This window comes from Theropithecus gelada, chromosome 5 (assembly GCF_003255815.1).
Source record: "Theropithecus gelada isolate Dixy chromosome 5, Tgel_1.0, whole genome shotgun sequence".
Classification (NCBI taxonomy): Eukaryota; Metazoa; Chordata; class Mammalia; order Primates; family Cercopithecidae; genus Theropithecus; species Theropithecus gelada.
The window spans coordinates 91,350,694-91,369,141 of NC_037672.1; the positions used below are offsets into that span (position 1 = coordinate 91,350,694).

General features: G+C 34.9%; 1 protein-coding gene across 2 annotated transcripts in view; it reads left to right on the top strand.

The window, feature by feature from the left end:
• FRYL (FRY like transcription coactivator) overlaps nt 1-18,448 on the top strand; it is a 285,169-nt gene that overhangs the window by 74,827 nt on the left and 191,894 nt on the right. Inside the window, exon 3 of one of the 2 annotated variants that reach the window (XM_025385755.1) lies at nt 8,390-8,515. Coding sequence is in view for 1 of the 2 variants with exons in the window: in XM_025385754.1 (XP_025241539.1) it covers nt 12,077-12,272 (196 nt within the window). In the remaining variant the exon portion in view is untranslated. Of the gene's footprint in view, nt 1-8,389; nt 8,516-11,995; nt 12,273-18,448 lie in introns of those variants that run through there. The other variant, XM_025385754.1, reaches the window with a different exon arrangement.

Below are 18,448 nucleotides of genomic sequence, written 5' to 3' on the forward strand. Positions count from 1 at the left end.
GTATTTCATACCATTTGAAATAGCAATTCTGTTTCAAGACTTGTTCTTAAGGGAGAAATCAAAGATGTGTACAAGATTGCCAATCAAGATATTCACTACAATATTACTTACAGAAATGGGGAATTGAACCTTTTCTTAAAGAGATCTTTTAGTCCATTCTTTTATTTTTATAGATAATAGTACAGGTAGTTTCCATTTATTAAGTACTTCCCATATTTCAAGCATTTTGCTAACACCTTAACGTGAATTATATGATGTAAACCTCTAACAACAATAATAAATAAGCAATATTTATTACAACCTCCAACTTTCACATGAGAAACTAAGGCTTGGGCCAGGCGCGGTGGCTCATGCCTGTACTCCCAGCACTTTGGGAGGCGAAGGCAGGCAGATCACCTGAGGTCAGGAATTTAAGAGCAACCTGGCCAATATGGCAAAACTTTGGCTCTACTAAAAATACAAAAATTAGTCAGGTGTGGTGGTACGTGCCTGTAGCCCCAGCTACTCGGGAGGCTGAGGCAGGATAATCACTTGAACTTGGGAAGTGGAGGTTGCTATGGGCGACAGAGTGAGACTCTGTCTCAAAAAAAAAAAAAAAAAAAGAAACTAAAGCTTGAGTTTAACTAACTTGTCCTAGATAACTCAGGAAATAAGCATAAAGGAGAGTTCTAAACTTAACCTAATTCCAGAGCCTTTGTATCTAAACATTATACTGTATTACTTCCTGACCTAGTCAAAAAGGCGATTTAGGCCCATAATAAGAAATGTGAAGAAGGGACTCTGCTCCAGGTCACAAAAAATAGTGCAAAAGTGAGATTGAAAAATCCTAACTCAGGGCTAAATACAATCTGTTGCCTCCCCGCATGAATATGGCTAATAAAAATAATTGCTCCTTTTTTCTTCTCTTTAGTATCTTATGTTCAACATTTCCCCATCTACTGTTTATGAAATTATAAGTTTCTAGTCTTTATTTTCCTCTCTGAGGAATAATTTTCTGAATCATATTTGCTCAGCAACATTCATGAAATAGCACTGCACTACTCATGTCCTGAGCCTAAATGAATTGAACTTAATGCTCAATATTAGTGGAATGATTAAAAGAAGATAACCTATTTATAAAATAATGTTTTGTAACCACTAGATAGTGTACAATATGATTCTGGTTGTATGCAATACAATGTTTAATTTATATAGGAAGACCTGAAAGAAATTAACCCAGATGGTAAAATGAATTCATAATGGCTACCTCTAGGTGTTAGAATTATGAGTAATTTTTATTTCTTCATTACTTTTTTGGGAAATTGTTGCAAATTTTATTAGCTTTTGTTGTATAAGTTAATAACTATTACCATTATTGGGTACTTACTGTGTGTCAAGCACTCTTTAAGCACTTTTCATCTTTTACACTTAGTTCTGAAAATAGCCCTAAGAGATTTTTTTTTTTTTTTTTTTGAGACGGAGTCTCGCTCTGTCGCCCAGGCTGGAGTGCAGTGGCCTGATCTCAGCTCACTGCAAGCTCCGCCTCCCGGGTTTACGCCATTCTCCTGCCTCAGCCTCCCAAGTAGCTGGGACTACAGGCGCCCGCCACCTCGCCCGGCTAGTTTTTTGTATTTTTTTTTTTAGTAGAGACGGGGTTTCACCGTGTTAGCCAGGATGGTCTCAATCTCCTGACCTCGTGATCCGCCTGTCTCGGCCTCCCAAAGTGCTGGGATTACAGGCTTGAGCCACCGCGCCCGGCCTGCCCTAAGAGATTTTATTATCCTTATTGTATAGATGAGGAAACAGAGGTTGAATACTTTGACAATTTGAGTGTATCCTTCTAGGTGTATTCTTGGCTTCCAATTTTATTTCCAACAGTTGGGAAGATACTATAAATATTATTTTTTTCACTTTGTAAAAATGTGTGTTGAATATTATCGCAAAGTAGTCAATATATTTTTAAAATATTGATGGATAACATTTCATCTTAGGAATGATTTTTTTTTCCAACTGGTCCTTTTTGTTCTTTGCCTCTACTACAATATTCTGCTCATAGGAATAATAGTACAATGAGCATCTTTCCAAATAAATTTGTATATATGTTTCTGGTTATCTTTCTAGAATTAACTCTTAGAAGTGGAGTTACTGGGTCAAAGATCATAAACATTTTAGAGGCTTTTGGTACAAGTTGTGAGATTGCAGTTGACAAATGAACTTCCTTCCTTAAATTTTGAAAAGTTATTTTGGGGCTATAAATTTGGGAGAAATGGGTCATCTAAGTCATCTGGGGGAATTTGTGCTTTCATAGTTTCTCTTATAGAAGTCAGGCTTCTCTAAGCTTGCTGGAGGCAGTAAACACAGAGAAAAAGAGGAAAGACAAACTTTGGAGATTAAATTGTAGCCATTTACTTGGTTTATGACCTTGAGCAGCTATTTATTCATTTTTCTCTTTTAGTTAACATTTTTATTAACTTAGAAACCTTTTCATGGCAATTGTTTTATAAAAACATGTAAAATATACTTATCATCTATACACATTTTCTCTGATGTTTGATCTTATGGGACCTTAGGGTCATAATTAGCTAGAATAAGTCCCATTGTATAATTTAAAAAAACTATACATATAAAAGGTTAACACATTGATTACAGATGACTCTAGAAAGCATTTTAGATGTTGCATCCTTAAAAAGAATTTTTCTAAGGGGTCACATGTTCCCTTCCTCTGACAAGCAAGAACAGAAACTTTTGGATGAATTAATTGAAATTTCTGTTAAATGGTTAAAGAGTTATTGTGTGTTTCTCTTGGGCATATCATCTTCCAGAGACTTTGTAGGCAACTTCTGCAGACTTTAATTCTAGGTTTGGGTGGTAGGCAGAAGAGCATTTTAACTTAAGGGGGTTCAGAGAATAATTAATGAAATCAGTAAAGAAAGTCTCCATATGAAGCCACTGAATACATTAGGGTTGGTTTATTCTAGAAAAACCAAGGTTGATAATGGGTAATCTGACAGTCTAGAAATTCATGAGCAGTACAAATGGAATAAACAGAAAACATTCTATTGACTGTTGAAGGTTGTAATTGCTTTAATGGAAAAAAAGAAGTACTACTTTTTTCTCTGAATAGTAAAATTGTAAAACAATCTACTGGCCCGACGCGGTGGCTCACGCCTGTAATCCCAAGACTTTGGGAGGCTGAGGCAGACGGATCACGAGGTCAGGAGATCGAGATCATCCTGACTAACACAGTGAAACTCCATCTCTACTAAAAATACAAAAAAAAAAAAAAAAAAAAAAAAAAAAAATTAGCCGGGCATGGTGGTGGGCGCCTGTAGTCCCAGCTACTCTGGAGGCTGAGGCAGGAGAATGGCGTGAACCCGGGAGGCGGAGCTTGCAGTGAGCTGACATTGCGCTACTGCACTCCAGCCTGGGCGACAGAGCAAGACTCCCTCTCAAAAAAAAAAAAAAAAAAAAAAAAATTAAAAAACCTACTATAAATGGTAGGCATAGAAAATAAGTATAAGGAGGATTTTTATCAGAGGCTCTTAATCCATAATTAATGGTTGGATTAGGAAGGCTCAACTCTTCATAGTTATAGAAATGTGCTTTTTGGAAGATGACATCTCCACCTCTTTCAGATTTCTAAAGCAGTAACTCCAAAAGGCTTAAGCTCCCACTGGAATATAAGCTCCACAAGGATAGGGATTTTTGTTTTATTCACTTTTTTTCTGTCATACTGGCAGATAGTTCTGTTTAATAAATATTTGTCGAGGGTATGATTTCTGTAAACTGATGTGTGGTAGTCCAAAAATTTTCTCTTGGTTCTTAACTCTAAATGTAGAATGGAAAGATTTATATTTCATTTATATTCCATTTTTCTGTGCCAACATGAAAATGTAGTATGAAAATTATTCTAAAAATACATATTCATTCATCAGTGTATAAGAAAATGTACCACTGTGATGCTGTTTTCATTTGATTTAATGAATGAAACTTTTATAGAAAACTTCCTCTTAAAATTGTGAATGGAAAATTTGCTGCTTCTTTTCATTAGATCAAGTAGTATGACAATAACTGCTGTTCTGGCTAAAAATGTAAAGTCAATAAAATGTTGACAAATTCACCTGCAGAGAACATTGGTTTATCAGCAAGAAATTTAGATTTTTGCAGTGAAGCCCAAATATTCTGGCTGAGTATCATTACACAGCATTTTTAGCAGGTCATGTAATATAATCTGTAATTATATTAGTCAGTGTAGTATGTTTCCATACTTTTTAAAATTGAAATTGGGAGAAAGTTAAAAAGAGGCTGGCTGTGGTAGCTCACGCTGTAATCCCAGCACTTTGGAAGGCTGAGGTGGGTGGATCACTTTAGGTCAAAAGTTTGAGACCAGCCTGGCCAACATGGTGAAACCCCATCTCTACTAAAAATACAAAAAATTAGCCAGGCGTGGTGGCACACACCTGTAATCCTAGCTACTTGGGAAGCTGAGGTAGGAGAATCGCTTGAATATGGGAGGCGGAGGTTGCAGCGAGCCAAGATCGTGCCACTGTACTCCAGCCTGGTGACAGAGTGAGACTCCATCTCAAAAAAAAAATTGAGAGAAGGTTAAATGCAAGTTCATTTTTTAAAAATTTAAAAAATTACAGCATTTCTCAAGAGAAAAAGTGAATTACTTAGCAAATGAAGAGTGATAAAACCACTGTTAATTTTACAAATCATGAAATTTCTTTGGTAATTAAAGGGATGACCATAAATTCTTTTTTAAAATGATTTTTACTAATGAGATATAAACAATATTTGACTAATTGCTGCCTGCATTTGATTACTTCTAAGCAAATTTTTCTTGTTTTTACACAGTCTTTGGCAGATTAAAGAAGTTACTGCATTTTGTTTTCTATAATTATGTTTGTGTTACAGAAACTATGATCATTTAAAATTTATTTGAAAACTGTTGCATCCTCACTCTAAAAGGCTGTCAGAACACTTGTGTCATTTTGGTTTTTGCATCATTTTAAGAGGCCTTGCAAGATTCCCAGAATTAATTTTAATAGAATGGCAGGAATTGACCCTCATAGATTCCGTGTCTTATAATGCGGTTTCTCTCTTTAGTTGAAATATGAATTTCTAAGTCACCACACCCTCTAGTATTCAAGTATAATATAAAATACATTTTGAAGTTACATTTAGAGTTTTGAGCTTGGATCTTTGAGGTAATTTACCATAATCTTTTTACCTGGTGACGTAATCACTTTTATAGCATTCTGTAAGAATGTTAGCATTCCTAACAACTGTTGCCTAAAGATTCACTGAGCAGGGACCCCAATCTTTTATGAAGCAGTCTTTTTATTACTTACGTACTATTTAAGTTGTTGTTCCTTATGTCAAGCTCAAATCTACCATACGCCAGGCGCCATAACTTCTCTGTTCAAATTGTGGAGTATTCCTGTCATACAGACAAGTATTGCGAATACTATATTGAACATCTCTGAAATTCATTTATCCTTAATTTTTGCTCTATTTGCTTGGGATTATTGTTTCCTGTATTAATGTATATCAGAGACGACACACATCAGATGTCTTCCTAAAATTAAGATAAATTTGTGGCATTTCTGTTATTATTCTAGAAATTCTGTTCAGAAAGGAATGAGGTTCATGTGTTATTTGAACACCCATTCAGCTTTCTTTTGCTTTCTGTACTGAAGTGAAATAGGCTTCTTGCCCCGAGGGACCTCATTTGCCCTGAGGCCCTCCCAAGTACCAGAGCTGGACCACTGTTCACTATTACACATGGAAGCTTCTACATTATTACTCTCTCTGTGGGTGAAAAGTCTTGCCCTTCAAGGCTTGTGCTGTTGGGCTGTTTACAGTCTTCTCTTCAGTGTTGTCAAATACCAACTGAGGTCTGTTTTTATTTGAACTTTTTTGTTTTAAATAAGAAAGAACAGCAATGATTATTTGTGTAGCAGGACCATGTAGAATTACCAAACCTCTCTGACCTTCAGTGTCTCAAAATAGTATTGTAAAAGTAGTAGTAAAAATTACTCTTCTTTACAGATAAAATGTTCTCTGATCAACTGGAATGAAAATAAAAATTAATCCCATATTAAGTGATACATATGGAGAAAAGATGAAAAAGTGATTGTCATGCAAGTAAACAGACCAAAAAAGTCCCAGAAAGACCCACCCCCACCAAGCCAGCCCTGCTAAAAGTGATTATAACCTATGAAGAAAGCCAGAGAAGTATAAACCACATATTTTTCAGGGTTACCAAAAGATGCATTTATTTTATCTTATCAAAAGTGAAAAGTTGAAAATAGGAAGGTTGTGTGTCTACTGAAGAAGTGTTACAAACTCTGGACAAATATTGAGAAATCTTAAAGTGACATAGTGCCATGACAATGTGATTAGAAGAAAATACACATACAACAAAAGCGTGACATTAGCACTTGCTATGTCTGAGCTGAAGACTGCAAGCAAAAGCAAAGCAAAATGAAATACCTAGACATGGTGGTACAAATCGGTCCTAGGTAGGATTTTTGCTGTATTCCTAAAACTGCATTGTACTTCAGTAGTGACTGGTTTTGTAATTTGTCCCAGAAGATGAAATGAAAGATAGCTTAAATCTCATTAAATATTGTCCAGTGGGACCATGCCCACAAGACATGACATGCTGTTTGTCACATTAGTTTTTTTTAGGTTTGAGGGAGAAGTGATTCCATGAACCTAAGATAAGTAAAGTATCAAGAATTATGGCAGGATTGTATTGATAATAAATTTTAGAAATATTTGCTGGAGCAGTCAAAAATTCCAGTAAGTTTGAATGATACTGTGAACAAGCACAAACAAGTTAGTATTTTATTCATATTTCCCAGATTTTTGGCTTTGAAAATTTGGCTTTAGTGATGATTTAATTGATTACACCTGTGAGTAAATGAAATATTACGTTTTTCTAACTTGCCTAAAGGAATTTCAAATTAAGAGTTTTTGGTACAAATTAATACTTCAGGATATTTAACCCTTTCTGTTCGGTTGGGGATTAAATTAATTAAAGAGAAAAACTAATATGCAACTGGTGATTATTTAAAATAAGGCTAATTTGAGTTTCAATGCCAGATTTAAAATTTGTCTTGTTTTAGCTATAGAAAAATGCTAAGACCGCCAGGCGTGGTGGTTCACGCCTGTAATCCCAGCCTTTAGGGAGGCTGAGGCGGGTGGATCACCTGAGGTCAAGAGTTGGATACCAGCCTAGCCAACATGGTGAAACCCCATCTCTACTAAAACTACAAAAAATTAGCCCGGTGTGGTGGCGGATGCCCGTAATCCTAGCTACTCAGGAGACTGAGGCAGGAGAATCGCTGGAACCCGGGAGGTGGAGGCTGCAGTGAGCGTGAGCCGAGATCGTGCCACTGCACTCTAGCCTGGGCAACAAGAGTGAAACTTCGTCTCAAAAAAAAAAAAAAAAAAAAAAAGCCAAGGAAACATGAAATGTGCCTGATAACGTGGAATCTTTATAAATGGTAAAAAGACAATTCCCTGTGGTCATTTTCTTTATTCTTAGTAACCATCCAAGTATTACAGATATGGTACTGTTGTTCATGGTCCATGACCCCCTCAGAGTCATTGCAGGTAGACTTTGAAAAATATGCATCCCAAATGTTATCTGTAGATGTGATAAATATCAGGCCTAGCAGATACATGAACTATTTTACAAATCTATATTTATTTTAGTGAATAAAATAATGTATTATTGAATAATTAAGTTGTATGTTAGTTTAACCATTGACTAGTAAAAGCATTGTCACTATACAGAAGAAAGGGAGGAGAAAAACTAGAGATTAAAATTTATTTAAGAGATATTGTCACAATTGCTTGTATGAATTTTGTTTAAATTTAGATTAGAAGAAACTGTTAAAAAGACACTTGAGACAATTGGGGAAATTTGAGTGCTCATTAGTAGTTGATATTGTATTATTAATATAAATATTATAATGGTATTAACTTATTTTTACAAAGTAAATCCTTGTCTTAGAGAGATGCATAATGAATTATCTACAGATGAAATGTTATAATGTCTCGAATTTGCTTTAGAATAATCCAGGGTGGTGGGATAGAGGTTGGGGGAAGTGGATGAAGATATGAATGAAACATGATTTGCCATGAGTTAATTGTTGAAGCTGGGAATGGTGGGGGATTCATTATACTACTCTTAATAATTTTGCACTAATTTGAAATTTTCCATAATAAAAAACTTAGAAAAAATGTCATGCAACATTATTGAAGGAGGATATCTGCAGCACTAGGTGACACTGGTGTATAAAATGTGTTCAGAAGTAGGGATGGATATGAGTAACATACAGGTGTACTTACTATAAACACACCTAATGTGTAAATGTATTTTGTTTTTCTTCAGAGCTGAAGCCATTTATTGGTATCTTGGATGGGTAACATCTAAATGCTTAATTCCTGAAACCACTCAAGAGTCATAGGATTAGACGATCCAAGTTACCACCAGGAAATTACTGTCTCAAGTGATACGGTAAGATTATAGTAAATATTCTCAAGGTTTAAATAGTGATTGAGGTCTGAAAAGATTTTTAAATGCTGTATTTTAGCTGTGAGGTTCTACTATAATTTCTTGATCCTATAACTATTATACCAGGAGTTAAAAGTTGTGGTAATCGTTAGCTAAAGTGCTTAGAAGTATCAACATGTAAACAAGGCTTTGTGGCATTTCCTCCTCATAGATCCTGTTAATAATAAATACAGTTTCATTACTGGAGTGCGTCCCCTTTGTTGTATGTCTCAGAGTGGATCCTTTCGATGTTTATTAGCAATCAACACCTTTAACGAGGGGGCCTAGGAAACTGATGAAACATAGAAAATTGAACTGCAGTGCAGGCTTAACAAAGGTTTGGCCAACCCTAGGCAGAATATTGTAACTGTGAGAGTTTATTTCCCTTTTTAAGTAGCCAGCTTTTTGGGTAGAGAGAGACGTATCTTGAGTGCCTGTGTATCTTGCACAGATCATTAGAGAAGCTATTCAACAAATATTTGTTGAATGAAGGAAATCAGAGAAAAATCTATGGGCTCTTCTATAACACCTAATCCTGTCCCTATTACCTTAACCCCTTCCTCTCTCCAGTTGAAAGTGCAGTTGAGAATGGTGAGGTTAACAGTGACACAAATGGTTGTCTTGCATGTCATGAACAAACATGAATTAGCATTCTATGTACCACTGTGTTTCTGGGCTTCATAGATAAGGACGACCTGCAGAGAGACCTGGGGAAAACCACAGACATAAAATGGAAATAACATGGGATCATATCCAGAGAGAGAGGGAGGGACAGAGAGAGAAAGGAATGAGTTTTAGGTATATTAAGGCATGCAGTTTACCATTCTAACCAGTTGTTTTTTCTGTTGGTGGGGAATAGACTGATTGGATCTTAATTTTGACACTTTTATGCTTGAAGATTAAGAGACAATCTGCTTCTAAAAATCAGTGCTTTTTTTCCTGTTGAATATATACCTGCTTCAGGGCAACAAATTTGTGTCTTTTACTTGACTTTGTTGTTTTTTTCCTATAGGAGTTCTTGAGACAAGATTTGTATTAATAAATCCTTAAACTTTCTCTGAACCTTAATACTATATTAATGCTTTACATGGAAAGAATCTTTAATTAATGCTTTTTACATAAATAAAAAAAGGATAGTTGACTTAATAAGTAATGTGGCAGGAGAATAAGGATTAAAAACAAAGTAATTCAGAACCAGAAATTTACCCATTTTTCTTTTTTTTCTAATTTTTATTATACTTTTAAGTTCCGGGGTACATGTGCAGAACGTGCAGGTTTGTTACATAGGTATACACGTAACATGGTGACTTGCTGCACCCATCAACTCATCATCTACATTAGGTATTTCTCCTAATGCTATTCCTCCCCTAGCCCGCCACTGCCCGACAGGTCCCGGTGTGTGATGTTCCCCTCCCCCTGTCCGTGAGTTCTCATTGTTCAACTCCCACTTATGAGTGAGAGCATGCGGTGTTTGGTTTTCTGTTCTTGTGTTAATTTGCTGAGAATGATGGTTTCCAGCTTCATTCATGTCCATGCAAAGGACGTGAACTCATTCTTTTTTATGGCTGCATAGTATTCTATGGTGTATATGTGCTACATTTTCTTTCTCCAGTTTATCATTGATGGGCATTTGGGTTGGTTCCAAATCTTTGCTATTGTGAATAGTGCCGCAATACACATATGTGTGCATGATTCTTTATAATAGAATGATTTATAATTCTTTGGGTAGATACCCAGTAATGGGATTGCTGGGTCAAATGGTATTTCTAGGTCTAGATCCTTGAGGAATCGTCACGTTGTCTTCCACAATGTTTGAACTAATTTACACTCCCATGAACAGTATAAAAGTGTTTCTGTTTCTCTCTATCCGCTCCAGCATCTGTTGTTTCCTGACTTTTTAATGATCACCATTCTAACTGGCATGAGGTGGTATCTCAATGTGGTTTTGATTTGCATTATCTAATGACCAGTGAAGATGAGCTTTTTTTCATATGTTTGGTGGCTGCATAAATGTCTTCTTTTGAGAAGTGTCTGCTCATATCCTTTGACCACTTTTTGATGCGGTTGTTTTTTTCTTGTACATTTGTTTAAGTTCTTTGTAGGTTATGGATATTAACCTTTTGTCAGATGGATAGATTGCAAAATTTTTCTCCCATTCTGTAGGTTGCCTTTTCACTCTGATGATAGTTTCTTTGGCTGTGCAAAATCTCTTTAGTTTAATTAGATCCTATTTGTCAATTTTGGCTTTTGTTGCTATTGCTTTTGATGTTTTAGTCATGAAGTCTTTGCCCATGCCTATGTCCTGAATGGTATTGCCTGGGTTTTCTTCTAGGGTTTTTATGGTTTTAGGTCTTAGATTTAAGTCTTTAATCCATCTAGAGTTAATTTTTTCAATGATTTTTTTCTGATTTCTATGTAGACCATTTGTGCTTCATCTTTTGAAATACTATGCAAATCATTTTCTTCATGTTGAGCATTGGAAGAATGAGATTGTATTGTATTTCACTAAGTGAATCAGATTTTTAAAATTATTATGTGTCATTAGAAGTTATAGATATGATTGCTTAGGGGTTTTACCCTGTTACCTTTGTGTTTTCATTTCCTTCTTGTTCACTTAACAACCCCACCAGAGCGCAGGCAAAGGAAGGGAGAGAACTTTCAGTTTTCAAAGTCTTTTGTAGGTATTCCTTTATTGGATTCTCTTGTTATACTTCTCAATTACATTAAGGCAGTAGGATTGACTACTTTTGCTATTTGAAAATATTTTGTAGGGTGCTTAATTATTTTGAAAATCATATAATGTTATGACTGTGTTTCTTGAATTTAAAAATTTATACTTTCAGTTCTTCAGCTTTATGTTTTTAGATCCATATATTTAAAATTATCAAATTTTTTTTGGTTCTTCATGCCAAAGTTTTCACCATTACTATTGATAAGTATCATTGATTTTAATAGGGAGGTTTTTTTTGGCATTTAAAAGTCACCTTAGAATGTTCGTAATATAGAATAAAGTTTTAAATGACTCCTTTTCATGTTTTATAAAAGTTGACATTCCTGAGGTGTGTTAGTGAATTTTCAAAATGATAAGAATTATCTTTTGAATACAAGTTACTGTTTTACACGTCAACTCTAAACTTATTTAAAAGAAAGACACACCTCAGGCCAAAGTAAATTTCTCTTTACGTGATCACAGTGAAAGTTTTCAAAATGTAAATGTTAAACTAGTTGGATGCTCAACATTTTATGGTCTCAGTATTGTCGTTAACACCCATTGTACATGTAGGTGTACATGAAGTGCAGTTTCATGGTCTATAGCTGTTTGGTTTGTTATCAGCATGAACAGTAAATGTCCTAAAAATCAGCTTCAAAACAGCTGGCAATTGACTGGGGTTTAGCACCGCCTAAATTCACATGACGTTTATTTGCTCTTTGACACAAATAGTGTACCTGAACTTCTCATCGAGGAAGTTGGTATAAGCACCTTTCTGTGTGCTTGTGAGTCTAGTAATGTAGAAGAACCTTGAAATGGATTTTTTAAAGAGAGTTGTTCCTCCCATTCTTTCGGGAGATGTGGTTTTGGATACTAGTACTCAGGAAAGTTCCCCAAGATTAGTTAAGATGAAACATCTGAGCTTGCTTTCATCTGAGAAGACGGTAGATGGGCAAGGCAGAACCAATTTCTGTCATAGTAATTATGACAAATACGAACACCAACAACTAGGTAAAGTAGAAACATATTTCTTTCCATCCTTTAAAAAAGTATTTCAGAAAAGTAAAACTATTTTTGCAAGTATGAATTCTAGTGAGCACAACTATTTTGAAAATCAAGTTTAAATATTAAAATGTTTAATGAAGTATATAGTTGGCCTACTTTTTTAATAAAATTTTTCTTCAAGTATAGCTGGAGAAATATTTATGCTGTAAGTCAAGATAAAACTTAATGTACTTAATAGTTTTGATGATCTTTGGAAAATATTTTGGAAACGTTATTGACAATATATTAGTTATGCCTATAGGATATGCAAACAAAAAATAAGATACTGAATTTTATCTGTTACTATAGAAACCATTTAAATTTTGTTTAAAAATATGTTCCATTGTTTTATTTTAAAAGATAATATTTGGGTTAAAAAGTTAAATCTTTGAATAGAACAAGGATTATTTTGTATCATAGTATTTTTGTTATGTGTAATCCTGCAAAGTTAAATATAATGTTCTTTAAAGTTTGAGAGAATAATAGTTAATATGTTTTAGGATAAACATCAGCTTGCATATAGTAACTAACAAATATTAGAGGAAAGGAAAATTACTTAGGAAAAAGATGAAAAAATGCTTCAAGTTTTCAGATATTTGATTAACACAGTTTAAAATGTTCTCTATTTTTTTTTTAATTTTAGGGGGTAAATAGCTGTGCCTATAAATTAATGTGCTATTTAGTAGAAGGGAGTTTCTGTAAACCTTCTGCAAGTTTGATATGTATTATAGTTGTTTTCTATGCATATTTTAATATGTATACATATGTAAGCATGCACATACACATTTTTATTAGCAGAATTTGACAAAATGAGACTTATTGTCCAAGTCATTCTGATACTTGCTTTTTCATTTAGTACATCATAGGTATCTTCCTGTCTCATTTGAAATGCGCTTTGTTGTGTGAATATAATGATTTATTCAGTTCCTTATAGAGGAACATTTAGAATGACTACTTTTTAGTTATTAAAAATAATTATGTAATATTCATTGATACTTCATACCTTGGGATAATTACTTATTAGTATAAAATTTCATATTAAAATTGTTTTACATTTTATTTTTTAAAATTGACATCATAATTGTACATATTCATGGGTTACATAGCGATGTTTTGATACTTACAATGTATAGTGATCTTAGAGTGATTAGCATATCTATCATCTCAGATATTTTTCATTTATTTGTGTTAGAAACATTCAGTATTTTCCTTCTAGCTATTTAAAACTGTATATTATTACTATGGTCATCCTACAGTGGTATAGAACACTAGAACTTATTTCTTCTATCTAGCTGCAATTTTGTATCTTTTAACAAATCTCTCCCTATTCCCTCACCTTCCCCCTGCTCTTCCTGGACTCTCCTATCTTCTGTCCTACTGCCTTTTAAGTTTTGATAGACAATGCCATTACCTTTGAAAACATTATGATTTTAAGCTCCTTAGGGTAGGATATGAGAATTCCTATTACCTTATATTCTCCCTAGCATCGTTTCATGTCAGTTTAAAAAATAGTATCATATTTATGAGAAACCATACTTTCTTTTTAAAAAATACCAGTTATGTAAAAGAATAAAGAGGGAGCTTTTACATTTTAGAAAGAAATATATATTGATGTCTACTGTGTACTGGTATTAGGAGTTACCAGTTTTTTATACTGTTCGCTTATTTGAGTAGAAGTGGAAATGATGCCACTGATGGGTTGGCACCTCCTAATTTTAATTAAAAAATTTACAAATCAGCCAGTACTTGGTTTTGTGTTCAACAGTGTATATGCATAAGTGAAAATATGTGTATATTAATATGTGCAGTTACTTGAATCATTTAGTTTTTTTCACTTTACTACAGCCTACGTAATTGAACTTGGTATTTAAATGTAATATGGTATGCCTGTTTATATGACTCCTTAGTTTTATCTCTTAACTTGTTTTTTTTTTTTAAAGACTATCTTATACTCTTAAATACAGCACACATGTTACAAGGTATAATAATTAGATTTTATAATTTGTATTAATTTGCAAATTAGCAGTCAGTTTCTGTTTGATTAAGAATTTCCCATGGTATATATGTTTTTACTAATCAAGATCAAAATAAAGCATAATCATGAAACAACAAATAATCTGATGTCTGTTGAAATTTCTGAGGCTAGAGGTTCTTTGTGGAATAACTCTTGCATGATTTTTCTCTTCAAAAATAAAATTCAGGCCTGAGGATGGGGAAGCAAAAAAAAAATAGAATTCAACCTTAGGAAATGACTACTGAAATTTGTAAAGAACTTATTTGGCAATTTATGTAGAGAGATTTGGTTTTAAAGTGTCTGGCTCTTCCATTTCAATGCACTGATCAATTCCTTCTCTCTTTCTCTCTCTCTCTCTCTTTTTTTTTTTTTTTGTTTTTTTGACACAGAGTTTTGCTCTGGTGCCAGGCTGGAGAGCAGTGGCACGATCTTGGCTGACTGCAACCTCCACCTCCCAGGTTCAAGCAATTCTCCTGCCTCAGCCCCCCCTAATAGCTGGGATTACAGGCACATGCCACCAAACCCAGCTAATTTTTGTATTTTTAGTAGAGACAGGGTTTCACCATGTTGGCCAGGATGGTCTCGATCTCTTGACCTCGTGATCCGCCTGCCTCGGCCTCCCAAAGTGCTGGGATTACAGGCATGAGCCACCCCACCCGGCCAGTTCCTTCTGTTGAATCTCAAGATTTGATACTAAATTTATATTGCATATACAAATTGTAAATACAACCGTTCATACCAATGTACACATAGGTTACTTGCATCTCAACATAAGTGAATCTTACTTCCTATTTACTGGTGGTTCTGGGATAGAGATAATGCAGTGGTTTAGCCAGAAGTCATAAAAATATGACTAGTACAGTTCACCTAAGGGGTGTTCCAGTTTTGTTCATTTAATGAAAGGAGAAATCGATGATATGGAGAGATTTCACGTAAAAAGATGCAAAGAAAGAGCTATTAGAGAAAAACTGGCATGTAATCTCAAAGCTTTATACTTGAATCAGTTGTTTCTAACTTCTTTAATTACTAATTCAGTATTTAAAAAGTTATTTTTTCAGGCTGGTGCGGTGGCTCACGCTTGTAATCCTAGCACTTTGGGAGGCTGAAGCAGGCGGATCACCTGAGGTTAAGGAGTTTGAGATCAGTCTGGCCAACATGGCAAAACCCTGTCTCTACTAAAAATACAAAAATTAGCTGGGCATGGTGGCAGGCACCTGTAATCCCAGCTACTTGGGAAGCTGAGGCAGGAGAATCACTTGAACCCAGTAGGCGGAGGTTGCAGTGAGCTAAGATCGCACCATTGCATTCCAACTGGGCAACAGAGGGAGACTCTGTCTCAAAAAAAAAAAGTTATTTTTTCTAAGAGATTTTAGATAAGATTGTAATCTGTATTGACAGTTGTACATTTGTGAGAGAATCAACCGTGAATAAATCTAGCTTAGAATATGTAGAAATCTGCCTGCAGCTTTTAACTACAGAATTATTTATAGATGTTTATGATTTAACAAAAATATGTGTAATTTGCAGAGAATGATATTTTAAAGATTCTTTGCTATTGATAATTTTTTTTTTAACTTTCTTTAAATGTTAAGTAGCCTAATATTTTAAAAATTTTCCTAGAAGTTCTCAAACAACTCTTTGGTTTCACCAATATCCTCTATTCCTCTGTAAAATATATTTTTAAATGCTTGTAGCACACTACTACATACTGATGAAATTCTCTGGTACCATTTCTGCTCCTAATAGGCTAAGTTGTGGGCTTAACAAGAATCGGTTATATTTTTAAACAAATCTGTTTATGCCAGTTATACTTATTATTGTGATTATGTAATTCAATTAAATATTACATAATTCAGTAAAGTGTGCAATTCAAAAGCAAGAGTTGTTTCAGTGTAAATGAAGTTGAATGCTTTGGTTAGACTTCATAAAGATGAATTCCCAAAAAAAATGTGCATTTGAATTACATATAGGCCAGGAAAGTATACAAGATTGGAAGGATTTTGCCCTTGGATACCTTCAGTTTCTTGTGCTACTTTAAAAAAACTGAAACTTGGCTGGGCGTGGTGGCTCACACCTGTAATCCCAGCACTTTGGGAGGCCAAGGTGGGCATATCATGAGGTCAGGAGATCGAGACCATCCTGGCTAACACAGTGAAACCCCGTCTCTAATAAAAATACAAAAAAATTAGCCGGGCATGGTGGCGGGAGCCCGTGTAGTCCCAGCTACTCGGGAGGCTGAGGCGGAAAATGTCATGAACCTGGGAGGCAGAGCTTGCAGTGAGCTGAGATTGCGCCACTGTGCTCCAGCCTGGGCTACAGAGCAAGACTCCGTCTCAAAAAAAAAAAAGAAAAAAGAAAAAATAAATTGAAGCTTGAAGTCATAGCTGATGTACATGGGTTTTGTTTCGGGCAAAAAGACAATGATGTAATCAGGGTATCTGCCTTGCAAGATAAGGCCTTGGCACTATATCAAAAGGCTGGGGAATAAACATGAATTTTATATTTTAAGTTAAAATACAACTTTTAGTGAACCTCTTGATCTGTTTTTCCCCCCTGATTTCTACTTTAATGGAGTTTTGGATTAAATAATTAGACAACAGCTGTGATTTACAGCAAAGGGCTTCTACTATATATTGCTGTATGTTGCAATTTTTTTTTTTTTTTTTTTTGGGATAGAGTGCGGTGGAGCGATCTCTCGGTTTACTGCAAGCTCCGCCTCCCGGGTTCACGTCATTCTCCTGCCTCAGCCTCCCAAGTAGCTGGGACTATAGGAGCCTGCCACCACGCCCAGCTAATTTTTTGTATTTTTAGTGGAGACGGGGTTTCACCGTGTTAGCCTGGATGGTCTCGATCTCCTGACCTCGAGATCCGCCCACCTCGGCCTCCCTATGTTGCAAATTTTAAGAGAAATAAATCATTTATTTGCTGCTACTACTTAATAAAAAATAAATCAAAATGATCACATATATATCATATTATATGTGATATAATCTTATCCCATTCATGAGATGCTTAAATATCCCTAGGCTGTTTTGTGTGTGTGTGTGTGTGTGTAAAGTCCTAATCATGTGATCCAAGACAGGTTACACTGATAAATACTAGTAGAATTGGAACATATAATATCTATATTCAAGTATAAAGGTTGGTGGGAGGAAGATATTTACTGATTCAGAATGTACTACAATGTTTTCTGACTGTTGAAGAGAGAATTATAGGTATAGTCATGAGGAGATCCTAAAAACCCGGCAGTGTGTGTTTCCATATACTTTTGGGTAACAGCTGCGAAGTCCTTCTATCTCTAGGATTGGGTTATTTTATTCTGATGGAATCAATATTGTTGTTGTTCATTCCATTTGGAATCAAGGATAAGGGTTAATGTGACAAAAAACAATTTATTTTAACATTGATTTTTATAAAATTCATCAAGAACAGAGACAATGATACATTTAACAGAAGAAGATATATACTACCGTTAAGAATGAAAGAAACATATGAGCACCATCTATATTCTGGACACTGTTAACTTGTTTTATTTTACTAATAACTGAAGTGATCTCATTTGTCTACCTATTTAGTACATATGTGTTCCATTCCCCCCATCAAATAGAATATAAGCTGAGCATGAACTTAGTTTTGTTTGATGTGTTTCAAGGCTTGGGACATAATAGTTGCTCACTGATTAAAGTGAGTGAATGTTATCTGTCTAAGTCCTCTTGACAACCCTGTGAGACAGGTCGTTATCTAGAATTTGAAACATTCATGGAAACTTAAATTATTTGAGGCCTTTGGATTACTAAGTGGTATAACCATGCCACTGTTTTAAAATAAGGCATTTGCTCCTTCTACTCTGTTGCATTGCATTATTGTTTGATGTTTTTGAATATGTATACAGTATTTTTTTAAAAAGACTAGTGTGTCTGATGGGTGCAGTGTCATGCACCAGTAGTCCCAGCTACTTATGAGATTGAGGCTGGAGAACTACCTGAACCCAGGAGTTCCAGTCTGCAGTATGCAACGATGGCACCTGTGAATAGCCACTGCATTCCAGCTTGGGCAGCATAGCGAGACTCTGTCTCTTAAAAAAATAAAGACTACTGTATCTATTAAGTTTTATTATTCTATTAAAGAG